The 26,634-nt window shown below is 41.3% G+C and overlaps 2 protein-coding genes across 6 annotated transcripts in view; one reads left to right on the forward strand and one right to left on the reverse strand.

Annotated features, from left to right (window-relative positions):
• slc5a11 (solute carrier family 5 member 11) lies at window positions 1-8,648 on the forward strand. 2 transcript variants are annotated; one of them, XM_034220149.1, is made up of 15 exons: window positions 1-391; window positions 712-783; window positions 897-1,001; window positions 1,115-1,174; window positions 1,270-1,374; window positions 1,497-1,602; window positions 1,697-1,777; window positions 1,862-2,067; window positions 2,754-2,889; window positions 3,099-3,206; window positions 3,301-3,451; window positions 4,049-4,217; window positions 6,754-6,969; window positions 7,441-7,615; window positions 7,704-8,648. In XM_034220149.1, exons 1-15 carry the CDS (start codon window positions 245-247, stop codon window positions 7,934-7,936), a joined length of 2,070 nt encoding a protein of 689 aa, XP_034076040.1. In that variant the 5' UTR covers window positions 1-244; the 3' UTR covers window positions 7,937-8,648. The 2 variants fall into 2 exon arrangements, with proteins under 2 accessions (XP_034076040.1, XP_034076042.1); XM_034220151.1 differs by having other exon boundaries at window positions 7,441-7,540; window positions 7,674-8,648.
• arhgap17b (Rho GTPase activating protein 17b) overlaps window positions 8,373-26,634 on the reverse strand; it is a 22,325-nt gene continuing 4,063 nt past the window's right edge. The window contains exons 2-21 of one of the 4 annotated variants that reach the window (XM_034220147.1): window positions 26,080-26,119; window positions 21,065-21,169; window positions 20,599-20,675; window positions 20,304-20,415; window positions 19,517-19,593; window positions 17,680-17,782; window positions 17,233-17,301; window positions 16,984-17,065; window positions 16,342-16,469; window positions 15,467-15,578; window positions 15,307-15,388; window positions 15,064-15,144; window positions 14,553-14,666; window positions 14,363-14,454; window positions 13,583-13,721; window positions 12,479-12,760; window positions 11,801-11,922; window positions 11,304-11,705; window positions 10,184-10,221; window positions 8,373-9,639 (exon numbers count right to left, since the gene is read on the reverse strand). In XM_034220147.1, coding sequence (XP_034076038.1) covers window positions 10,214-10,221; window positions 11,304-11,705; window positions 11,801-11,922; window positions 12,479-12,760; window positions 13,583-13,721; window positions 14,363-14,454; window positions 14,553-14,666; window positions 15,064-15,144; window positions 15,307-15,388; window positions 15,467-15,578; window positions 16,342-16,469; window positions 16,984-17,065; window positions 17,233-17,301; window positions 17,680-17,782; window positions 19,517-19,593; window positions 20,304-20,415; window positions 20,599-20,675; window positions 21,065-21,169; window positions 26,080-26,119 — 2,227 coding nt within the window. In that variant the 3' untranslated portion in view covers window positions 8,373-9,639; window positions 10,184-10,213. Of the gene's footprint in view, window positions 9,640-10,177; window positions 10,222-11,303; window positions 11,706-11,800; window positions 11,923-12,478; window positions 12,761-13,582; window positions 13,722-14,362; window positions 14,455-14,552; window positions 14,667-15,063; window positions 15,145-15,306; window positions 15,389-15,466; window positions 15,579-16,341; window positions 16,470-16,983; window positions 17,066-17,232; window positions 17,302-17,679; window positions 17,783-19,516; window positions 19,594-20,303; window positions 20,416-20,598; window positions 20,676-21,064; window positions 21,170-26,079; window positions 26,120-26,634 lie in introns of all 4 variants that reach the window. The other 3 variants (XM_034220146.1, XM_034220145.1, XM_034220148.1) reach the window with 3 other exon arrangements.

A 26,634-nucleotide genomic window follows, 5' to 3' on the forward strand; every position in this document is an offset into this window, starting at 1 on the left:
TCCTGATTCTGTTTAAAAATACCTTCCAAAAGTTATTGTGACACTCACATGTCCTCACATTATGTTGAATAAAGTCATGTTTTGTACCTCAAACTTAGACACATTAATCATACTTAACTTTGTTATTATACAGCTTTACTCATATCATGACTTTGGAAGCTATTTAACACTAACTAGTCTTACCACTGACTGCTGTAGATGCTACAAAGCAGGAGACATCATTTGTTTATTTCTTTGACTTTAGATGCACTTTGACCTCAGAGAAGGCCGCCAAGCGACCAGCATGCCCCCGTCTCCCTCTCCTGCCCCAGGGCGCAGGACTTCCCTCGATACAGTGGATATCGTGGTGCTGGTCATCTACTTTCTGCTGATTCTGGCTGTTGGATTCTGGGTAATTACTGGTCTCTGTTTTAATTTGTTTACCAACCATTTTACATAGTTATTCTGACTCAACAGTGACACATTAAATATTCAACATTGAGTGGATAAACAAGCCTTTCTCGAAGCAGACATTTGAATTTGTCATACTAGGAGAAAGTGTTGCTGTTAACACGACGACTTGATGCAACACTTGATATCCTATCATTCTTTTTATATGTAGTAAATATCCTATACAATAGGTCAGGGATCATGATGTCTATTAAGAAGCTAGGAATCAACATTTCTTCTGCAATTGTATCTTTAAGAGGTTTCTTGTTTTGTTCAAACCAGTCAATGTTGAGGACAAAGCGCAGCACGGTGAAAGGATACTTCCTGGCTGGGAAGAACATGACCTGGTGGCCTGTGAGTCCAACACACACTTCTATCCCCTGTGCATTTTAGCCCTTTAAAAATGTGATGGAGGCTAAATGTTCTGCACTTCAAAGTAGGATACTGACTCTGGTATCTATATTTAGGTGGGTGCCTCGCTATTTGCCAGTAACATTGGCAGTGGACATTTCATTGGCCTGGCAGGGTCAGGGGCTGCAGCAGGAATTGGGGCTATTGCATATGAGTGGAATGTAAGAGATCAATGTATGCTTTTTAAGAGTTAAATACAAGACAAATTGTGACATAAAATATAAAATGTAGTTGCTGTTTTGAAGTGTAAAGAGTTTCTATTTGGTGTTGACAGGGTATGCTGATGGTGCTGCTGCTGGGATGGCTCTTTCTCCCCATTTATATCGCCTCTGGGGTAAGGGCGTCTAAACCTAAAAGATTACACGCATGCATGATACATTTAAAAATATTCCTTTATACATAATCATCTTTTAACTCTTTTATCTCCAGGTGATGACCATGCCAGAATATTTGCAGAAGCGTTTTGGCGGTAGAAGAACACAGATATTTTTAACTGTCCTGTGTTTATTTATTTACATCTTTACAAAGATATCGGTAAAAACAAAATTCACAACAATATGTTACTATGCTGTAACAAATACCTTTATATTTGTGTATGCATTTGAAAGCGGTAGAATTTTGTATATTGTCTGTCTCTGTTTTATATTTCCTGTCAGGTGGACATGTATGCCGGTGCTCTCTTCATTCAGCTCGCCTTACAATGGAACATCTACATCGCTGTGGTGCTGCTGCTGTCAATTACTGCTCTCTACACTGTTGCAGGTGACCTTTCTCCCTCTACGCCTCTTTGCTTAGACATTCGACATCAACGTGCATTTACTGTTTGTTCTGTGTGTCGCTGGCTGTTGTTTCCCAGGTGGTCTAGCTGCAGTTATCTACACAGATGCTGCTCAAACTGTTATAATGCTGGCAGGAGGGCTCACCCTCATGGTCTTCAGTAAGTCAGATCCGACTGCATTAAACCTTCCCATCACCAGCAGTTTGTTTCCAGTTGATTTGACCCTGTTTTTCCTCTGTTAAGGCTTTGCGGAGGTTGGAGGCTGGGATGCTCTGATGAGCAAATACCCCAACGCCATCCCCTCGGTACGCGTGCCAAACTCAACCTGTGGCATCCCTCGAGATGACGCCTTCCACATATTCAGAGACCCGGTGAACTCGGACCTGCCTTGGCCTGGGATCATCATCGGCATGTCCATCCCCTCCATGTGGTACTGGTGTTCTGACCAGGTACTGTAATAAATATAAACGTTTTAGTGTAGCACTTTTCTTAATAATTGAGAGCTGATTAAAGAATGGGGAATTAGTCGTGCAGTGAAAAAGCCTTTAATTTAAACTATCATAATGCTGGCACACCTGACCTCTAAGGGAAGGAGTGTTAGACATGATAGGGCCCAGAGTTGCCAACATTGCTTTAAAAACATTCAATTTATTTGAGAGTCTCAATGTCTTTTAACTATGAAAGACGAAAGTGTTATTCAGTCCCTTTACATCTTGTTTATGCCGTGTACAAAATTCCTTTAGCGTGAAAGCGCCTTCATCTGAAAACCTTCATCTGAAAACCTTCATCTGAAAACCTTCATCTGAAAACCCCCATCTTGATGATTTGGAATGTTTTGCTCTTTAGAGAGGTTAAAAATTCCTTGATAATATCAGTGATAATCTACCAACCAGCCCAAATCTGAGACATCAGAAGACACGTGACATTTTAATGAGCATTTCCTGCCTTTAAATACAGCACATAAAACCTGTATCCTTGATACCTGCCAGGCGCAATAATATCTGCAAGCTATGAGATTCTTATCTGTCGGATAAAATAGACCTCCATTAAAATCTACATACATACTGCAGTATCTCTTCATTATCAACCATCTATCCCTGTGAGGTAACTTAGGGTAACTTTGATTTATTCGCAGGTTATTGTGCAGCGATCCTTGGCTGCTAAGACCCTCACCCATGCGAAAGGTGGCTCATTAATGGCGGCTTACTTAAAGATTCTGCCTTTCTTTGTTATCATGCTGCCGGGCATGATCAGCAGGATACTTTACACAGGTACAGTGTGAAATGTATGTTTTCATTCATCAAGCCAGAAACTGGAATAATTTACTTGGTATACGCTTAATGAACAACCTTAAATTACTAATGTTAAATAGTGATTGTTATAAATTGTATTAATATCTCTTCAAAACTAGATAGATTTGTTGCTTTCAGGTTAAGAGTTTCAATGTTTAAATTGAGCGTTGTGTGTTTTAATGAAATAGATGATGTGGCGTGTGCAGACCCTGAGTTGTGTAAAGAGATTTGTGATAACCCAGTGGGATGCTCAGACACCGCCTACGCCAGACTGGTGATGGAGCTGCTGCCTACTGGTGAGACTGCTTCCCTCCCTACACCACCTATACTGTCTTTGACTCGCTTTAAACTATAGTCTCTTTTGCCAGTCACTCTGTTTTTCTCTCCCAGGCCTGCGAGGTCTCATGATGGCAGTAATGATCGCTGCCCTCATGTCCTCTCTGACCTCCGTCTTCAACAGCGCCAGCACCATTTTCACCATGGATCTCTGGAAGACTTTCCGAACCCGTGCATCTGAGTGGGAACTTATGATTGTGGGAAGGTATGTGACCACCTGGGGATAAGCAGGCATAACCCCAAAAAATGACCTGGTTGCAGCTTGTATGGTACAATTCAGTACATAGCCTGCAGTTACAACATTTTTTATCTAGAAAGTTAAACATTTTCAGCTTTTCCACCAATGTATAAGGCAGAGGTTAAAAGTTTATACATCATGAATAATATGTCATCCCACTAAAACCACACATAATTCATTTTGGATTAAATCACCAAACTGCATATTAGATCATTATGTTATTCTGTCAAGCTTAGCCAAAAACATAATCCGTCTTTCCGACTAGATTCCTACTGTAATGACTCAGATGTTCCTTTCCAGTCCACACACACACACACACACACACACACACACACACACACACACACACACACACACACACACACACACACACACACACACACACACACACACACACACACACACACACACACACACACACACACACACACACACACACACACACACACACACACACACACAGTTCTCCATTACTTACAAGCTGTATTGTGATCAACTGCCATGTCTTTGAACTTCTGTAGTTGGCGTTAAAAACAGATGATGTGTTTCATGTGTGTGCTACAGGTTGTTCGTGCTCGTGCTGGTGGTGGTGTCTGTGCTGTGGATTCCTGTCATCCAGGCCAGTCAGGGGGGGCAGCTTTTTATCTACATCCAGTCCATCAGCACCTACCTGCAGCCTCCAGTGTCCATCATCTTCCTCACAGGCTGCTTCTGGAAGAGGACCAATGAGAAAGTGAGGTGCTGCAGCCTCAGGTGGTGTCTGTTCGCAGCTGTGACTGATTATTAGACGGATTAAATATACATATATATACAAATAATAGTATACTAAGAATCCCTTATGAAACCCACCATGTCACTGTTGAACTAGACAATTAAAAGGATTACCAAAACACATTGAGATGGCACAATAACACAATCGGTTTAGCTCTGAAAGCTGCATAGTCAAAGCTTATGTTTTAATGCAGGCATGGTCATATTCATTATACCTAATTTTCTTGATGTGTTACAAAACACCAGTAATCATGTATTTAATGTAGCATTATTAAATGCTAATTGTCGCATTGCATTAAGCAAAACCTAATTTGGACAGCAATGTCCTCTCTGTAAGATAAGATAAGATAGAGCTTTATTGTCTCCCTTAGGAGAAATTTGTCTTGGGCATTGAGATAATACACATAAAACATTCAGGTCAATCAGTCATAGATACAGAACAGAGATTACATATCACATGGCAAAGAAACAAACAAGAAACATACAGGTACAGAACTTTCCCTATTGCACATACATAATCAAATATTGCACTTTTCCCTATTGTATTCATACACAAATTAATATTGCACTTTCCCTATTGCGCCTATGCATAGTGTCCATCAAATTGCACATCCCTATTGTGTCCATACCTATTTACACATAATGCACTTCCCCTATTTAACCTTCTCGATTGCACAAACTACACTATAAACATTGCACCTCCCAACAACTCCTAACTCCATAATCACAATTGTTTCTGACTGTTCAGCAGCTTGATTGACAGTGGAACAAAGGAAAACTTATACCTGTTCAATTTACAGTTTGGTAATCTATACCTTCTGCCCTCCGAGGGCAGCAACTCAAACTCTCTATACAGGATGTGTTTGGGGTCGCATGTGATTTTACGGCCTTGCTTTCTCACCATCTCCTCAAATATCTCCTGAAGACAGGATGGTGGAAGCATGCCAATTATTTTTCCAGCCCTTTTTATCAAGTTCTCGAGTTGTGATTTAGATTTAACTGACAAGTTACCAAACCATGTTGTGATGCCATAACGAGTAATAGACTCAATTGCTGCCCTGTAGAACATTAACATGATGCATTTATCCACTCCATGAACCCTGAGCCGACGCAGAAAATGCAGGCGCTGGCTTATCTTTGAGGCAAGGCAAGGCAAGGCAAGTTTATTTATATAGCACTTTTTAACACAAGGCAATTCAAACTGCTTTACAAAAAATGAAAGACATTAAGAAAATGGCATTTAAAATGAGTCATTAAAAAGAAAAGCTAATAAAATAAACATTAAAAGAAAAAATACATGGATAAAAGTTACAGTCTAAGATATGAATAGTTCAATTAAACATTAAAAGAAAAAGTACATGGATCAAAGTTACAGTGCAGTCTAAGATATGAATAGTTCAATTAAAAGCAGCGACAAAAAGAAAAGTCTTCAGCCTGGATTTAAAAGTAGTCAGAGTTGCAGCGGACCTGCAGGTTTCTGGGAGTTTGTTCCAGATATTTGGAGCATAACAACTGAACGCTGCTTTACCATGTTTAGTTCTGACTCTGGGGACAGAAAGCTGACCAGTCCCTGAAGACCTGAGAGATCTGGATGGTTCATAAATTAGCAGGAGATCAGAAATGTATTTTGGGCCTAAACCATTCAGTGCTTTATAAACCAGCAGCAGTATTTTGAAATATATTCTTTGACACACAGGAAGCCATACCTGATCCACCTGATGGGTCCAGCCTAACTGAGCATCAAAATAAATCCCCAAATATTTAAAACGTGTAACCTGCTCAACTCCCTCCCTGTTGATAAGGACGGGGCTGTGATCACCTACTGACTTGGGGTCAAAGATAATTTCCTTTGTTTTTTTAACATTTAACACCAGGTTGTGCGCCTCACACCACTTCACACCACTTCAATCTCAAGTTTATACATAGAAATGTCTGAGTCTTTAGTCAGTAGACTAAGTATGGCTGTGTCATCAGAAAACTTTATAATGTGGTTGTGTGTGTGCTGACTCCTACACTCATTTGTGTAGAGTGTGAAGAGAAGAGGAGAGCTAACGCAGCCTTGTGGTGCCCTTGTGCTTATGACCTGTGTGTCAGAGAGGGTCGAGTTTACTTTCACCTGCTGCTGTCTTTCAGTTAGGAAGGAGTGATACCATCTCATTAAGTAAGGATTCACATCCATCTGTTTGAGCTTTTTTAACATAATTTGGGGAAGAATAGTATTAAAAGCTGAGCTAAAGTCCATGAACATTAATCTAGCATAAGCTAAAGCATTGCTGTACGTAAACTGGTAGGACATATAAAACACAAAATAACTATCGGGGAACAACAGAAGAGATCCTGCATGTTAGAGCATACATAGACTGTATTCTAATTTATAGTTGTGATGTTATTGGATTATGAAAGATTCACTAAAACAACTCTGGCTAATTACTGTGTTATATTCATAGTCTAAATATTAAGGTTATCTTGCTAGCTTCCTTTCTCCCTTCATACATCAGGGTGCATTCTGGGGCCTGGTTATTGGCCTGGTGGTGGGCTGCATACGCATGCTGTTGGACTTCATTTACCCTGCGCCCCAGTGCTACGAGGAGGACGACAGGCCTGCGGTGTTGAAATACGTCCACTACCTGTACTTCTCCATGTTGCTGTCCTTCATCACGCTGTTTGTGGTGGTTGTAATCAGCCTGGCTACAGAGGAGCCCAAACCAGAGCAGGTGGAAAAAACTGAATCACATCTACATTTCAGTTATAAGGCTGTTTCATGTGTTTTTCTGTCTTTAATGTATTTGTATAGTTCTGTTTGGATGTCGAAATAATTGTATTCATTGTAAGCAAGCCAATGTCTTTAGAGTTTTTTTTATATAAAATGTTTTTGTTTGCAGCTAAAAATAGTGACTAACATAAATTGCATTTCTCTCCATATGAACATGCTCTACACTGCAGCGCCACTAGGGGTCAATAACACCATAGGGAAACTTACGATACTAGTTTGCAGTACACCGATTTAAAACGAATGGATGATCATTTGGGTCCTTTGGAAAAGTATGTCTGCCTATTTTAGCTTTAATTCACACAGACTTAATAGTAAAAACAGCTTAGGGTGCTGGATAAACATGTACTACTAAGAGAGTAATTTGTTTCTCTTACATTTTTGTAACTTTTCCATGTTTCTTTTTAAATAACAGATTACTCGCCTGACCTGGTTTACAAGGTTTGACCCAGTGGAGCCCAAAGAGCAGGTGTTCACAGTGGAGGGCAGCACTATGACTTCAGAGGTGAACAGCAGTCCGACAAATGGCATGGGAGTCACAGGAAATGAGCAGGAGAACAGCAATGGAAAAGCATGTCATCACAGGAATGGTGGGTTTCCCATTTGTCTATTAATTTAGCTGTAGATCACATCTTCTCCACTATTCAGTGTTTTCTCTCTCCCTCCTGAACTTTCCAGACTCTTCATCCTCCGTGTCCAGCATCCAGAGAACGTCTAAGATTATGTCCGCCGTCTTCTGGCTGTGTGGGATGGAGAGGAGGAAGCGAGGCGATGATGCTCCTGCGATGCCTCCTCCACTTGAAGAGGCTATCTGTTCTCTGGAGGAAAAGCCACTGCTACGACACATTGTTAACGTCAACCTGCTCATTTGCCTCTCTGTAACTTTCTTCATCATCGGCTACTGGGCTTGACAGACAGGTTGTGACTCAATGGACACCTGGTGTGTTGGGTTGGTTAAAAGTTGTGTATAGATTTTTTTTCTTCAAAGAATGAGAAGAAATTCCACTTTTTTGTTGTCCTTAAACTGACAGTAAACATAAATATGTCCATACAGTGATGCTTTTTCCCTTCTTTAAAAGACAAAGGTGCTTGCTTTACTTCCCACGCATTTGTAGCATGATTTTACTACATTGACGTTAGAGACTAGGTTTTATTCTGCCAACATAATGTCATATATCTTAAGATAAACGCTTTATTTACATTGACTATGTGAATGAATTACAGCCAAATACAATCAAACTATTATGGCTGATGCAAGCAAAGTATTTTTCACGATTTCATCCACCTTTGTTTTAAGGAACAATTACAGTTGGACAGAATGAGAAATAACTGATGAGCCCGCAACACTTTAAAATGTTGAACACCTTTAATTATAAAGAGTAATGATGCATTGCAGGATGCATTATGTGCAGAAAAGCCATCATTAAAATGCTTAGAAGAAGTAAAAAAGTATAATCAAAGAGCTGAAAATCACCCCATCAAGGTAAGATTGTCAGCCATGGTGATAATTATACACAAAGAAATAATTGGCTGTATTTGGTCTTAGCTTTGAGCGTAAGTTGGAGTGATCAGTTACAAGCTATGTATTGAAAACATGTATCACATCAATCTGTTAAAAAAAAATCCCTTTTAATGATAAAAATATACTCATTGAGCTTTAAACCCATTTTAAACTTAGTCAATCTGGTCATTTGGAATCGAGTTATATTCAGATAGAAAACAAAAAGTAAAATCCTACCCCACTGGATTATTACAATTACAAAAATGACAGCATATTTGCTGTGGAGAGGATACCATTGCAAGACAATTTGTTTTTATATTGCACAACACATTTGGTCATTAACAACCATAAACAGAGGCTGGGCAGCTCTACATTTTCATTGGCCCATATTTATTTATTTGGTTCTTTACACTGGTATGTTTAATGGAGACCTGAGGTGTGTGAACATTATTAAAAAGCCTCTGGAGCTTGACAAATTGGAAACTGATAAATAGATCACTGGCAATGACTGGCTCACACTACAATCTCTCCCCACAACTATGCTGAATAAAAAAAAATATTCTTGACTACTGTATGTTGTGCTAGAGTGAGGTTCTCAACTTTAAGTTGTAATAAAAGAGTGAAGAGAAAGCTTAGCACCCTTTCAGTTTAGCTGCTACAGTATGCGTTTATATTTATAAGTATAAATTGAGGCTTGATGCTATTGCTCAGCAGTCCAATCTTAGAATACCCAGCAGTTTAAACGAAAGGAGTGCTTGAAATGCAGTGTACTAGCTGAACAGGCGTTTTGTGGTTCTGGTTTGAGCAAAACAGAAGAAAAGGCAGCTGTTTTTACACGAGTGGAGCTGGGGTAACCAATGAGTTCAGTTACCTTTCTGATATTTTATTCTAAACATTAACATATTTTACACGGACCAGCTGAGTGAGAGATAATTTGGATGACAGCGATCCCTCTTTATCTTCACAGAGCTGTGTACTCTGTCTGGAACTGAGGGTCTGGTTGCGGCGCTGGGGTGGGGGCGGGCTCTTGACCAGCAGAGCTCTCCCCTGGTTGGTCCGCAATCACCTCAGGGATGAAGGCTCGTCCAATCCCCTTTAGGAAAAAGTTCCCGTCTATACAGGACAGTTAAGGGGACAAATAAATCAGGTTAGAAATGTTTTGAACTTGAGCTAAAGCTATGAACCAAGCGTGTAATGGCAACACACGGTTTAACACTGGGGAGCGCACACAACACCTTCTCACACAAAGTAAGACACCAAGGACCGATCTTTCTATCAAGTCAATATTGCAATTACAGTGCCAGTCAAGTAATATTTTTAGAGGTAGGGACAGTATCCTTGGTGTGTTAATCATTAAATGCAACATTTTTCACATAGATCTGTTTAAGAAAATACAGACACAGCAGCAACACCAACAAGTATTACTTTAAAGTCTGTATTAGTATTTTTAAGAGCAAGTTAGTTAAAACAGAAAACTGTTAGCAGGGGATGGCGTGGAAATGTAAAAGCGTGTTAATAATGCTGGACAGCAGGGTGAGTGAGACAAATGCATACTAATATACATGAAAATATGTATACAGTATTTGCACAGCAACACACACATGCAGTGGACACAGACAAAGGCTAGCACGTCAGCCAATCAGATCCTTACCATTACCTGCCTTGCAAAGCTCATCTGACCAGCAGCTCAGACATCTGTAATATTTACACATTTCCTGTCATGCATCAGATCACCACAGTTATATATAGGTGTGAAGCTCTATGACAGTGAAACCAAAAGCCAGAGAGCTAATTACAGCAACGGCCTGAGAGGAAGCTGAAATCACGCATTACTGAAGAAAGTACCAGCAGATCATCAGAAGGTGATTTCAGCCGTTGCAATGCTAATACAGAAGAAGAAATCATAATTAAGAATGTTAAACATCGCTAAATATCTTTACCTGTTGATGAAATATGCATCTAAAATGTGTATAATAGAAAAGACTGCAGAAGGTGCTCACTCCCCAACAGTAAACTCCTTTATTATTTGGCTGTTTAAAATGGAGGAATGTAGTATTTACTCAAGTACTGTACTGAAGTATCATTTTGAGGTACTTTAGTCAATTTACATTTCTGTTAATTAAGGGATTCAGGAAACAATATTGTACTTTTTACTTCAATTAATTGAACAACTAGTGACTTAAAACATATTTAAAATTCCAAACAAGATTAATAATAATGACAAACGCCTTACAGTTTATCAACAGTATATAAAGCAATAGGTAAGCTGCACCTCAAAGTTACAGTAACAACATTAAATGGGTCTTGAACAATAAAGGAATATGATACTAATAGAATCCTGTCACATAATGGGTTTATTTACTTTTGATAACTAAAATTGCATTTGCTGCTAACAGGTGCTTTCTTTCACTTACTGTAAGTGGCATTTTGAATACAAAACGTACCCTTGTTAAAAATAATGGTTTGTCTTACTGCTTTTAGTATAGTAAACACACTTCTCTGTTCACCCCGGCACTACACAATTAGCCAGATCGAAAAATCCATGTGCCATTTGAAATTGGAAAAACGTCATCATACGCTACACATGTTGGGCACACAAACAGAGATGCTTCTTCTACCAACATTTTAGTTACAGTACAACTACCCTTTCTTGATTTCTTTATACAAAAAAATCTAAGTCTTAAATGTTTTTTTTATGTATTGCTGGCACACAGTTTATTTTATAATCTTGTATAAAAATATTATTAAACAGAATTTGTAAGGCACAGATTGCTTACCTGTTATGACCTTGGAGGCGGAGCCAAAGATGCCATTCGCGTCAGGTTGTGGGGGTGGTGGCATGTTGGGTCGGGGGCGTGGCTTGGGTGCCGGCCTGGAGGGGCGAGGGAGGGACCCAGAGTGGTGGAAGGAATGCTGGTTGGAGTGCGGCCCTTCATGATGTGGACTGTCAGGGGGGGTGGGAGTCCTGGGGGGAGAGGGCTCCGACTCCCCCTGTGCCTGCTGGGCTGGAGGAGGCTGGGGGGGCGGGTGGCTCGGGGCGTGGATAGGGCTTTCTTTGACGGTGTGGCGTCTGGGGGTGATGGGTGGATGATGAGTGGAGCTGGATGTCTGTGTGTTGCTAGGCTGGGAGAGGAAGGGGCTGAATTGTTTTGGTGGGGCGGGGGCCTGCTTCTTGGTGCCTTCAGATGAAAACATAATTATTATATGATATGAATTACATTGATGGTAATAAATAATAATAATAATAATCCAGAATTGGAGTGTATTATCTCACCTCTTCGAACCATGTGCGGACTAGGCCCCCTGGATCCACCCTGGGAATGAGGGGTGCCTACTGAGAGATGGACCGAACCATTCCACTGGGGAGGGGGGGTGGACATGAGCTCACGGGCTGGGCTGTGGGAATACAATAAACCCAAATGTTAGTTATTCAACACATATTCTGTAATTTAACAGATTTTCACAAGCAAGTGCTGCAAGCACTCATGCATGCTACACAGAAAACATATTTCACTCAAGCTAATTTCATTGGGTAAGGGTTATCAGACGGGGAACAATAGACAAACATCATAAACACGATTTTCTGAACAAAATTCAGAAAATCGGTTTGTGAGTGTTACATGCAGAAATCAGACATTGCCTCAAAATACTCAAACACTCAGTCAGACAAGCAGGCAGGCAAAAAGGGAATCTTTAAAACAGACTGGTCGATCATCACAACAAGCAGAAGGGAGGATAAAATGTGCCTGTAATTAAAGCAACACATGATTCTTGTTGCAATACATTCTTAACTTGTTAACAATTAAGCCGAATTTAAAAGAAAATGTTGACTTGGTTTTTCTCCAGACCAATCCAACACATGACAAACATAAAAGGACGGGGGGTGCTCCGGATTGGCTGATTGGCTGCGAGCAGACGATGGAGTAATGTTGCTACGCTCGCTTCTCCTTACCTGCTTTCCTCTGCGCTGAGCTGGGCTACAACCTGAGGTTGCACTGTAGCTACCTGGAGCCCACCACCAACACCACCACCACTACTACTAGCACCACTCAGGCGGGGCTGCTCAGCCTCTGCAGCCGAGGACAGGAGATGGGGCGGGGGCTCAGGCTGGGCAGGACCCCCGGCTTCCAGAGGAGGCAGTGGGGGGTGGAAGGTGGGTGAGGTTAGCTGTGGCTGCTTTCTAATTACAGTGCCGGCTCTACGTGGAGTGGGCTCCGGCTGTTTGTTAACAGTGCTAGGGAGGGGGAGAGGGGGAGAGGGGAGAGAGTTCAGGAGGGCAAACCACACGCCATCAGACAGAATGAAGGAGCAAAGGAGTGAGACAGAAAAATAGCGAGAGCAGAGACAGACAGAGAGAGATGATGCGGAAGACAGAAAGAGACGCCCCTTCCTGAGTTCAATGAAACCAGTGCAGGAAGAACCCAATAAGGACATGAAACCGCATGACACTGACTTTTTAAATAGAACTTTTAACTGCGACATCTCTGCAGGGACAGAGGAGACAGATGTCGCACCGTACGAACAAAATGCAACAGAGGAAGCCCACACAAACATAAAACCAGCAACCTACAGTGAGTCCTAAGCTTTAATTGGGAAACAAAGGAGATTACACAAAAGTACATAAAAGTAACACACAAGAAGTTAAGCTCTCGACAAAAAGTAATCCCAATAATACTGAAAAATATTCAAAATGGTTTGTGTGACATTATTTTTCCATCATGTTCAGTACCAATCTTGAGGAAAACATAACTGATAAGCCTTTGCTGAAATGACCTTAATTAACATAACAAAAATTTGCAAAAATCACAAAAACATTATTTGCTTCTTTTACTCATCAGTAGCTGGATTCATGGGAGCTACATTGGACTGTGGCACAGCTTTGAAGTCTGGACTGGGCAGATCTTCAGTGGGTGTTTCTGTGACTGTGATGGACTCGTTGGCCACTACATAGAGGGCCGATACAACAGGGCCCCGAGACTCCTGCCTGCTCGGTGTCTTGGGACGGGACGGGAGGGTGAGGGGCAGGCTGAGGCTGAGGTGGGGGCGAAGCAGGTACCTGTCTTTTCGGGGGGTGTGACTCTCCCCTTCCTGCCCCTGCAGGCTGCCGGGACGTTTCCTATCCAGGGCGGGCTCAGGGTCTGGGGTGGGTGGGTGGGTTGGCAAGGCGAACATGCCCGACACGTTGAAGTCCACCTCTAGAGGGCAGAAGATGGATAGCAAATAGAGAAGAGATGAGAAAAAACATGATAGCTAAAATTATCTTCTGTTTCTTGTAATAATTTGGAATAGTAATGGGATGATCAATAATTACATTTTTAGCTTTTTTTGCAATTTAATACAAACGGTTTGGTGATCATCCCACTCCTCCTTATACCTTGTAAACATCAGCTAACGTTAGCATTGTCCTTGTGCGTGTGTTGGCAAGCGTTGGCATGCCTATATACACCCTCAAAGAGGCAGTACCACGGTGGTAGACTCAGAACCTCACCTTAGAGAAGTTTCACTTCATTTAGTGATTTCCCAAAATGCTATTTACCAACATACTGAAGACAGCAAACACAAAGTAAGAGGAAGATAGATTTTTTTGTTTTGTTAGACAACACATTTCTTACTTCTTTTTTGAAAACTAGTAGAAAGAGAATTTTCTTCTGAAGATATATTAAAAATATTTAGATAAAACATGATATTTGTTTGTTTGGGCTGTCGGGCAGGTATTACTATACTACCAGACAACATTCAAGCATTTAAATTGTTTTGTGTTTTTCAGTTTTCAAGGTAAGACAGAGAGAAGAATATGTCTGTTGCAAATTGTGAATACAAAAGACGGATGTTTTACCTTCAGGGAAGAACCAATCAGCATGCTGAATAATGGGCTCGATGATGGCGACCGCGTGGATAGATGTTGCTGCTGCCATCTCTGCCAGCGACCTAAACCACAGACAGACAAGGACAGACGGAAGCTTCATCAACCTCAGCTTCAATTTGTACTCGGACATGAAAATGAGGTAACAGTTCACAGTTCTTACCCCTCCATCTTTGCCCAGAGCAGGTTGGGCCCAAGGACAATGGCGATGTTGCTGGGAGTCATCTTATTAACATCACTGTCCTGAGCCAGTTTAGCCAGAAACTTCACCAGATACCTGAAACAGAGATTTAAATGTATTTAAAAATCTCTAAGCTACTGCACCTGGAATATGGAGCCGATTAACTTAGTATTTTGTTATTATTAATGTGTTCTATTTGAGGATATCGAAGGAGTCCTTCAACGGTAAAAAGTGTACCAGTATTTTACAAAAAGAAACAGTACAAATAAGAGAGAACTTAAAACCATTTTGTGTAAAATTTAAAATATGTTCTATTTTATTTTCACATTTGTAACCGTACAATCTCGAGACCCCAGGTTGCGAATCATTATTTCAAGTAATGAAATGACTCATTCAACAAGGTGAAATGTGAAGCATCACTTTTGAAAGTGAAAAACAGAACAGAAATCACCTCCGTACTTTCAGTCATGCTGTTGTTGCAAGATACTCTTACCTGAGGTTTGCCTTGTGAGTCTTTGGCAAATGGTCACATGCCACCCACAGAGCCTGAAGTCTCTTGTCTGAGTCAGACACACTTAAACACATAAGAAATGTATTTGTTACACAAGTAGTAGTACCAGAATATCTCAAGAAAGCTGTAAGCAAACACTGATTCATGTGTGTATGCAACACCTATCAGCAAAGGGTGAGTTTGTTTACAGGATATTAAAAGAGCCATATCTATGAGTTTTCTTACTTTGAGGCCTGTGTCCACTCATCGTACAGGCCAAAAGTCATTAGAGGTTCAGGAAGTTCCCTGAGGTAGGACTTCAGGGCTCCTGTGTAATAAGAGAAGAGTTATGAGAAAATAATATGGGCCAGATGGTTTGACTTTGTGGATTTGTATATAGTTGTACCGGCGACAGCGTGGGGATCGGAGTAGAACTCCTCGAGCTGCGAGGTGGAGCAGTCCAGCGCCGCTTTTAGCTTCTTCAGTTTTGACGCCCCGGCAGCTATTCTAAAGAGACCCTGCAAGGAAAATGTAGAGACAATTACTGACCAGTAATTGGTCGGGGACTGGAACCGGCAACCCTACAGCTCCCAGTCCAAGCCCCTACTGACTGAGCCACTGCCGTATAGGTCTTTGCATTTGACCCATCCTAGTGTTGGGAGCAGTGGGCTTCCATTATGTACGGCGCCCGGGGAGCAGTGTTGGGAACGGTGCCTTGGTCAGGGACACCTCGGTAGCACTTGGTCTATCCGGGACTTGAACTGGTGACCTTCCAGTTGCCAAGTCAAGTCCCTATTGACTTTGCCACCACCGACTGGTTACAATCCTAAAATGTAAGAAGTGAGTCTAGGTTGGTTCAGGAAAGGAGGCAAACCATGTGTCATTCCACTACATGACTGAGAGTCTAGTTGAATTGTTTAGGGTAGCAATAGAGATGCGGCTCTTTCGGGATGAGTAGTTAGAAATATAGCAAGAGTTTTGTTTCTGTTAATAGCAACATCCTCCTTAGGGAGTCTAGTTTATGGTTACATTTGATGAGTGAACATTTTAATGCACAACATATGCCTGCACACACAAATAGACGGTGCGTATTCCCACAGCCTCAAGGCTAACTTAACTGACCACAAGTTGGCCACAGATATTTCCAGACAGTACGTGCCATCACTTCTGAAGAGCATCTCCTTCCAGCTCCAACTGAGTGGAGAGATTAAGGTTTATGTGGAGATATTTATGTACCTTAATCTTTGCCCTATTTTTCTCCTAAGCTTTCGTCATCCATACCTCCTCCTTCATGCCGGTCTCCAGAAGCATCATGACGCAGGCCTCGAGGGGCAGAGCGATCTCACGGCTGCTCCTCTTCAGGTGCTCCTCCAGCAGCGTGCCGAACGCTGGCTTTTCCATCCAGGAATCTAGGCAAGAGGTCAGTGCCTTTTAACTTATCTGAGTGTTGGACAGTATTTCTGTTCTGTGTCTGTCAACAGTTCTACTTTTTCTTAATGATCTCTCCTTTAATCTCTCTGCGTTGCTGTCTCATACATACTTCCCCTGTTTGAAGTCTTTATCATGCATATGCATATACCGTATGTTCAAGGTCAACAATGTTCTTTCTTTCGGAGAAAACGAGTCTGGGAAATGAAGTTTCTTCTATAGACATTTACAGAATTTACACACGTTTTTTTCCTCCTCTTTAGCTGGCTGTGTTTTGAATAATTCTATTTGCACTGTCAACCAAGACAGTTGCAAGAAGCCATGACAAGCCAGTCTACATTTCTCAACAGCACATAGCAACTTGTTTATTGTTCAAAATTAAGGAATACAGCTGCCAGCTCTAAAACCATATGAGGGTTTAATGAATAATGCATGCAAAGCTTATGTGTTTTTCTATTGTTTGCAAATGTAGTAAATGTCTGTTTTTCTGTTCACCTTGCTGTATTTGGATAGTCGGTATCGCTGCCTCCAGAGTTGCCAGAGACCTCCTGTGGTAATCTGCCTGGGCCTCTAATAACTGTTATGTATACAAAAACACAATCACAGGTCAAATAAACAAACCATTGGCATAATATAGTGAAGCAGGCATTCAACAAAGCATACAGTTATAGTGGAATGGACCATATTTGCATCATATTTCCATTTCCGTTCTAGGTCATTTAAACTAAACTGAAGCACACCCACCATGACATAATAGCGTGCGTAATCTCCCTCTTTGGAGGCGAAGTTGTACAAGTCTGCAGAGAGCTGGTCCTGTAGGATGACAAAAATACATGTATTTCCATACATGGCAAACTTCATGGCAACCTAAAACCTTCTGCTTTACTTTGGACAGTAACTCCAGATGACAAAGCAATGACCTTTAATTGCACGGTCTGAATATTGAGCATAGTGTGTTTGTTCCTATTACAAGGCTGCCTTTGTTTGCCAGTTCATAAGATATGATCCGAACCTGATGAAGAGGCCCTGACTGGAATGTAAAGCTATTAGATTAAATGTGCCTCTATTAAATACTTTACATGATGCATAACGAAACCTCAGTCTTTGGTAAAGCAAGTTGTGAAACAACAGCACAAATCTTATTTTGAGTCATACATAAAACATGGTGCATTATGAAAAGAGAAAAGTTACCTTGCATATTTCTACTTTGTTGAGAGCCTCGTCCATCTCGTCTTTGAGAGAATCGGCTTTAGCTGCCATAGCCTGGTTGTTAGACTTTGTTGCCTGGTACCACCTGGAGCAATAGTAATTATTTAGGCATTGAAGTGCATCAGATAATCACAAAACAAATATATTATACAGCAGTCACTTAAAATGTTTGTTATCCTAAATATGACTGAAGAGAAACAAGGCGGCAGGCCCAGATAACATCAGCCCTGCGGCACTCCATCACTGTGCTGCAGAACTGGCCCCTGTTTTCACCAACATCTTCAACATCTCTCTCTGCCAGTGTTCAGTTCCTCACTGTTTTAAGGAATCCACTATCATCCCTGTACCCAAGTCTAATAAAATATCCTGCCTCAATGACTACAGACCCATAGCCCTCACATCTGTGGCGATGAAATCATTTGAGCGCATCATTCTCAGGCACCTAAAAACCAGCACCTCCCCCCCCATGGATCCATATCAATTTGCGTACAGAACCAACAGATCCGTGGATGACGCTGTCAACCTGGCAATCCATCACACTCTACAACACCTGGAATCCCCCAACACCTACACCCGCATCTTGTTCCTGGACTTCAGCTCCGCTTTCAACACCATCAACCCGGAAAAACTCTTCAATAAACTAATGGACATGAACACTGACCCCTGCATCTGTCACTGGATCCACAGCTTCCTCTGGAACAGACAACAACGGGTCAAAATAAATAACTCCACATCTCTCCCTCTGCACCTCAGTATAGGAGCTCCACAAGGCTGTGTCCTATCCCCCTGGTTATTCTCACTCTACACAAACCAACTCACATCTCAGCACCCCACAGTCAACATATATAAATACGCAGATGACACAACAATAACAGGACTCATCTCAAATAATAATGAAACACAATACCTCACTCAGATCCATCAAGCAGTCACCTGGTGCTCAGAAAACAACCTCCTACTTAACACAGCAAAAACCCAAGAAATACTCATCGACCTCAGGCGAAAGCCACAGCCCAAATCACCTCCATCTATCTCTGGCAAACTCATTTCCACCACAGAATCACTCAAATTTCTTGGCACTCACATAAGCAATAACCTCAAATGGAAGACCAACACAGACCACATCTACAAAAAAGCCAACCAAAGGCTATTCTTTCTGCGGCAGCTCAAGAAATACAGAGTGAGGAAACATCTCCTAATCCAGTTCTACACAGCCATCATCCAAAGCATCCTCACATCATCCATCACAGTCTGGTACAGCAGTTCAGACAACCTCTCCCGGAATAAACTTCAACGTATCATCAATAAAGCATCAAAAATCACCTGCAGTCCCCTTCCATCACTCGAATTACTTCACCACCAACGAACTGTCACAAGGGCAAAGAAAATCATTTCTGACCCCTCCCACCCAGGTCACCATGTCTTCCAACTTCTGCCCTTAGGGAGGCGCTACAGGTCACTGTCCGCCAAAACCACCCGCTTCAAAAACAGCTTTTTCCCCCTTTGCAATACGGACACTAAATGGACTCTAAATAACCCCAATGAACAATAACAATCCACCACACCTTGAACTTTATGTTATATGTCTTTGCCCTGTGCTGTGTGTTGTACTTTTTATTGTCTGTTTATTGTATGTTGAATTGTATGGAACAAGCTGTAATACTCTGCACTGAACACGAATTCCACCAGCCTGGCTGTGTGGTCATTAAAGATTATAATCTAATCTAATTTAATATGCAAATTCAAGAAAACATGTTAAAGTGATGTTGCTAAATTAGTTAGTTTTCAACCTCTATTTTAAGACTACAGGCCAGTGTACCTCGTCTTGGCAGAGTCATAATCCAGAACCAGCTTGGCAAGTTGTTTCCTCTGTTTTAGTATATTTGGAATCTCGACCTGTGGGAAAAGCAGAGGGGATTATGAGATCAGCATGACCACACATGCACTTGAGTCAAAATGGAGGATAACACCTTTCCTGTGAGAACATTTTGTCAATATGAATCACTGAGAACGGCAATATAACACAAAAAGATGCCAAAGGCCATGTTGAATTTGGCACATTCATGAGACACACGCACTGTGTACGAATCCGCTACAGGCTTACTGAGTGTTTCCATCAATAGTAAATTGGCTTATATGCTAACCAAATGCTAACCCCTTGTGCCTCACTAGGGCCTTTTTAGGCTTTTGTTTGTAAATTATTTTGACTGGGTTATGCATTCGGCATACATTTTGTCATGGGTATGAGTCATTGTTGTTATTTAGAATAATTATTTAATAAACTACATAAAGTACAGGCACTCTGACACCTTAGAATACAAATGGCCCTATAAACAACCCAATAAAACCACAGTGTTTGATCCCACAGCCATTACATCATAAAAATGCAAGCTGTTTTTCAAATTATTAAAACAGCGGCATTTTGTCAACAAACTGGCATTTTAAAAGGCTAAAATCATTGAAATGATTGAATATTTGGAAGGGATTATCACTACTGAAGTTTGATAAAAAAATATAGTTTAGTGAAATTGACAGTGGAAAATGATGCATTAATAAATGGATCACTAGTATGCAGAGAGGTTCAGTATTTTTCACCGTATTTTTACCTCAGCCAGCTGGTTGAGAGGATCCAGGATGTCTTTCTCGATCTGAACTTCATGCTGCATCAGCTCAGTCGCTAACCTGCTCTCAGCCTCTCCACACACATCCATCATCTTGCTGCTCACACACAGGAATGTTCACAAATATTGCTGTTATCAATACTACCCAGTAAAACAATTTACATACTCAAGAAGCCCCTTGTGAGGTATTCACATTCCTTTTACTTAAAGATCACTTTTAATGTTGATTTTTGGTCATTTAATCAATGGAGTTTATTTTTGGGATAGACAAGCATCTCACCCAATCAGACCGTCGTCTCCAAGCTGACTGCCTCCCTCCTGCATGGCCTGGGACAGCGTTGTCAGGGGCAACTTTTTCTGCAGACAGACCAGCAAACAAAGTTAATTTACTTTAAAAAGTAAGTGGTGAGTAAGTGTGGTGATCAAATATTCAAAGTGATCAGAAAATCTAAGATAAAGTTAAAGTACAACACTGATTTGTTAGGTTGTGTTTTGTTGTATATGGGTGGTTGATGTAGGTCTGCTGTTCAGTGATAGTGAAGCGGGCAGGAGGCCAGCGCTGAATATTTGTCTCCTGAGTGCCTCTCATATCAATGTGTTACATAAGAGGAGATGGTATGTGTTCATAACACATGATAGCCAGTCTTTGCTAATACTTAATAATGGAGTCACAGTGATTCACCTTTATTCAATTTCAAAGTTGTGAGTTTGTCCTCAAAGTAAAGCTGCAGTTTAGAGAAACGTACCTGTCTCTTCTCTGTGTCCGTGCCCAGCTGACCCTGCAGACATGACACCAGCCTCTTGTGTGTGTTGTGCGACACCAAGCGCACCAGCTCCAACCGCCTTTCGATCTGTTAATTCGACACAAAATGTTAAACAGGAAAAAAAGACAATCCTACTTTGTGACTTTCTCAAAGCAGCCCGTGTGAAAGCTACAAATCAAAACATTATCAGTTGTACCAGCGCACATCCATGACCAAACTTTCCATCCCGCTCTTGTTGTTGAAAGATGATGGAGGATGTCGGTGCTGTTTGTACAGCTCTGTTCTGCAGCGTGCTGTTACAACAGGCCGCACTGACAGCCAGATGGAAGGAATCATGGCCGATAAGTAACAGACTGACGGATTGTGTTCTTAACTGCGAACAGGGAAAGTTTTCTTTGTCTTGAAATATGAGGACTCCATGTGAAGATATTATCGGGGTTAACAGATTAATCATTCTGTCGGCAGGCCTGAGGGGACCTGATCTACTGGTTGTACTTTATGACCCGTAAAGTACCATATGGTGGTTACGCATGTTAAAGCCACTTATCTACAAATCATGTATGCTTTTCCTGACCACAGCCCTTTTTCTGGAATGTGATTTACATTTTGAGATTGATTGTCTACCTTACAGGCAGCCAGCAGTTTATTTCACTTATCCGTCCTCTTAAATTTATACCATTGTAAAATATATGAGGATCCAATATTGCCCTGTTAATTGATTAGCAACATTCAATCAATCAATCAATCAATGTTTATTTATATATAGCCCAATATCACAAATGTTACATTTGTCTCAGTGGACTTCACAGTTTGTACAAAATATCAGTATGACAATACGACACCCTCTGTCCTTAGACCCTCACATCGTACAAGGAAAAACTTCCGGAGAAAACCCACAGTTTAAAGGGAAAAATGGGAGAAACCTCAGGGAGAGCAACAGAGGAGGGATCCCTCTCCCAGGACGGACAGACGTACAATAGATGCCGTGTGTAAATTGAAAAGATAATACATTTACAACATAGGTAGTCCAAATGTTTGGAAATGCATGTGTGTATAATAGGAAGATGAATCCACGAGGATATCCATCCAGGACTTATGATCCAGGACCACAGCCACGATTGGCCAAAAACTAAAATATGTTACTGCTGTAGAGCCCTCTATCAAAGTGTCCTAAAATCTAAAAGTATTTAGGTTACAAATCAATCCCATAACATCAAAAACCATGACATTGTTTTGAATTTGTGTAGCACAAAGAAGGCTTTGTTTTGGCATCCAAATGATATCAGAGCATCCTTGAATCCACCACATGCGAGAGTGCGTATTTTTATGACCATGTGACAATGACTCGGAAGTCTCAGTCAAGGTTACAGTCTCTGCTGTTTTATGTTTTCATACATTACTGAAATGAACTGAAGCCAGCGAGTTAATTGTGAAAATTGTCAAATAACTATGGGTTCCTTTGGAAAATGGTCATTAGTAATGTTAAGTATACAACTACTTTATAAAACCTGCTAAAGCACGCAATATACTGTACCAGTATGATCTTTAAAGCCAATTAACTCTGTAAGTGTTGCATGTTACAAATGTTATCACTTCCTGTTTCAGTATAAACATCCAGCCGTCTCACATCTAAAAGCCCCTCCTTTGCTGTCTGTTCCTCATCTTGGTCTCAGTCTTCTTCCTTTACTTTTATCCTCTCTAATTCTCTGTACACTTCACAGCATGCCTCTCTCTCTCTCACACACACACTTTCCCCCCTTTTCTCTCTCCTCCCTCTTTCCTGCAGCTGTTGCTCAATGCCAGACCACAGCTGGATTTGGCTTCTTTGCCTGGATCCGATTGACTCGCTCACAATTCAGTTGATCCCGAGCTCTGATTAATGTATGGAAGTCTAGCTCTTTCTGGCAACGGCTAAATTATTCCAGTCCTCGAAAACACTTGTTCCAAAAAGGAAAGGAAAAGGCCCGACAGACTTCAGTGCAGGCAGAGACTGGATACAATGGGTTATTGCATAGTCTCTGCTGAGTTCTCCATGAGCTACAAAAGACCTTAGAAAAACAACATAATATCATGTTTTAAATTGGAGTCCGTTTTGCACCACTTACATTTGAAATGTCTCAAAGTTGAACCATCTTTCGCCATGTTGCTTTTTTTAACCCATTAAGTAATGATACACTAATGAAAAGAACATCATGACTCATTACCAATTAAACATCCTCACATCTCAAGCGGCGAGCTTTAGGCCTCAGGGAGAAACTGAACTATGGAAACAAACACACAGAAACCCTCTAAAAAACTAAAGTCAGAGTCGTGGACAGGAAAAGAAAGCAGGAAATCTCCCTGATCATAGGCACAGATTAGCACACATGATCCTTTCGCCTGCTTCTTAAGTTATGAAGCTATCCAAAGGTTTACAGGACAGTAACTGCCATCTTTTCTTTCTCCAGACAGCAATGAAAAATGTGAACAAAGCGAGCTAAAGACCTCTGACCTGCCACAACAACAAAAAAGTGGAACGTTTAGTGAGTCATGAGGAACTGAGAGGTCGGATAGCATTTTGTTTTCTTGCTTGGAGCTACTTTGGCAGAGTGGTTAGCTCGTTGACTGAGGATCTAGCTGGCTGACCTTGTTGGCAGGATGGCTAACTGTATGGCGAGATGATTGTAGAGCAGAAACAGGATATTCTAACAAAAGAGAATAGTTTGACATTTTGGGAAATACACTTTTACAATTTGTATCCCTCTCAAGGCAGTAAATATGAAGCTAAAGCCAACAGCAGGTTAGCTTAGCTTGGAAACAGCAAGCCTAGCCCTGTTTGAAAGTAAACACATCTGCATCTCAGGGCCTCTAGCGCCTTTTTTTCTCATATTCCAGCACATCACCCTCTTTAAAACCACAACGTTACAATTCTACATCTTGTTTTTTGTGCTGATTAAACAAAACAGATATAACATAATCATTAGCTAGCAGTTTACCCCTGTCTTTGTGCTAACCTAAGCTAACCAATTCCTGGCTCCTGTAACATATTTAGCATAAAGACATGAGTGGTATTGATTTGTTCATCGTACTTGACGTAAGACTAAGCATATTTCCCAAAATGACTAATTCTTCCATCGACAGATCGATCCAGTGTTCTTACAGATAACAAAAATGAACTGTGTATTTGTAGGCTAAGCTCACTTGTCGGTAAACTGCTTTACATACAGTATCAGATATGAAAATGCTCCAGTAAGCACAACAGAACATTGTGTTTCCTAAGTTGTAAGTAATTTAATACTGATCAATGGGACCATTTCCAGCCTAAACTGTATGAGAATCTCCTTAGCTCCCACCGAGGCAAGACGTGTCCAGGCAAGACAAATGCCTTAGCCAACTATGGAAAAAGCAGGAAAAAGACTACTACCACTCCATGGAAATCCGTGTCAAATTTCAAGTTGGACAGTACAGAGAAAGGGGTGTGGGAGCATGTTGGGGAGGGGGAAAGGAAAAACTATTATTTTCCCTGCTTATGTTTGGAGAGATGAAAAACTTTCCCTGCTCGTGGGATTGATTTTAAATGTCAATAATGATTTGTCAGTCTACGAAACAGTAAGCTACACTTGTTGACAACATGTCTGTAATCAGGTTGCAGATTCTGACTTGAAGCTTGAGCTGTTAGGCCCAAAAGACATCCAAGCCACTTCCACTATGCTGACCGCTTGACAGTCACATTCCTCACTGAGAGCTGCAGCTAAAGGAATGTCTAACGCAGCACAAAGCTCCTGTCGCTCATGACGAGGACCAAAGACGAGAGAACGCATTCTCTGAAAGGGCTGGGTCGGTCTGTGCGGTGCTCTTTTGGGACAATCGTGTGAACATACATCACTTAATTGAACTATACTGCTGTTAAAGCTGTCTGTCGTGATTACAGCAAAAACATTGAGCTTCTTTAGCTTATTAAATAAAAAAGTAATGAGTTTGCTCACAACCAAGTGTTTGAGCTGAGTGTTGTTGTGTTTGTAAACCACACAGGGTTCGTAGTTCACTTCTTCATGTCATAAAACTTCCATGACTTCACCTTTACTCTTCCTTTCCCACAAGCTTCTTTCTACATTCAACAACCTCTGTTTTTCAGTCTCCTGTTTTTCTTCACACACTTTTCCTAGCAGTGATCTCACAGTTTCACCACACACACACACACACACACACACACACACACACACACACACACACACACACACACACACACACACACACACACACACACACACACACACACACACACACACACACACACACACACACACACACACACACACACACACACACACACACACACACACACTACACACACACACACACACACACACACACACACACACACCACACACACACACACACACACACACACACACACACACACACACACACACACACACACACACACACACACACACACACACACACACACACACACACACCACACACACACACACACACACACACACACACCACACACACACACACACACACACACACACACACACACACACACACACACACACACACACACACACACACACACACACCACACACACACACACACACACACACACACACACACACACACACACACACTATTGCCAGGGTTCGCCTTGAGCGGAAAACCATGAGGCACTTTTCCTTCAGTGGCAAACCCCTGAGCTGGAGAGGCGTTCCTGAAGGTTTTATGCCGGCAGTTGTACTCCAAGACTGCAGAGAGACTTGGCCTTAACATGCTCAGGAATGATGACTTTAGCAGAGCCTGTGAGTAGAACTAGTGAGTCCTTTAATTACCCATGCATTTTACTGATTCTAAAAACACGAGATATGGTAAATGTTGCTTTTCAGTTGTATTGTACAATGTGAGGCAACTGTTTGTTCCTAGTATACAGTCAACACTTTACCTTGAGATACAGTTTGTGTCTAAAGAGCCCCCTGAGAGTTGATTTTAAAGAGAAGAAAGATGTCATATTTACATGTAGGAGGTCATCACTCAGCACCTCAGTTTTCTCAGCCCTGTTGAGGGAAACACAAACAAGAAGGCAAAGGTCAAACACTGACAACAAATAGAGAAATAAAACACAGGCATTGAAAAACACACCCTCGACATAGAGATAAGACAGGAAACCATGAACCCCCAAACAATGTAATGCAATCCCAGAAGAGACACATCTGTCTTTGGTAATGAATTTGAACTAAATGCTCAAAGAATATATAAACCGGTATTTAAAAATGTCTCACTCACACACTTCCCACTTTCTTTTAAATAGACCACGAGAACTGTATTTTAAATTTAGCAAGACATTACTTGCTCTTCAAACTCAAACAGACAGATGGCATCGACACCATCAAATTAAAGCAGAAGACTATTTCCAGCCCAACCTGTCTGCAGTTAGTGCCTGCAGCAAATTATAATTTTAAAAAAGCTCATAATTCCATTAAATCAACAAGCTAATGTTGTCACACGGTAGACCTGCCTATGTGAAATACTGGGTATCATTTATGCACACATACTCAACATGTTTTCACAA

Source organism: Gymnodraco acuticeps, unplaced genomic scaffold (assembly GCF_902827175.1).
Source record: "Gymnodraco acuticeps unplaced genomic scaffold, fGymAcu1.1, whole genome shotgun sequence".
Classification (NCBI taxonomy): domain Eukaryota; kingdom Metazoa; phylum Chordata; class Actinopteri; order Perciformes; family Bathydraconidae; genus Gymnodraco; species Gymnodraco acuticeps.

What these genes read in the sequence shown, in the direction of transcription:
- slc5a11 (XM_034220149.1), top strand. Translation starts at nt 245, where the DNA reads ATGCACTTTGACCTCAGAGAAGGCCGCCAAGCGACCAGCATGCCCCCG. An exon ending in CAGCAGGATACTTTACACAG is followed by an intron (nt 2,890 to 3,098) that starts GTACAGTGTGAA and finishes TTAATGAAATAG; the next exon opens with ATGATGTGGCGTGTGCAGAC. An exon ending in GATGGAGCTGCTGCCTACTG is followed by an intron (nt 3,207 to 3,300) that starts GTGAGACTGCTT and finishes TTTCTCTCCCAG; the next exon opens with GCCTGCGAGGTCTCATGATG.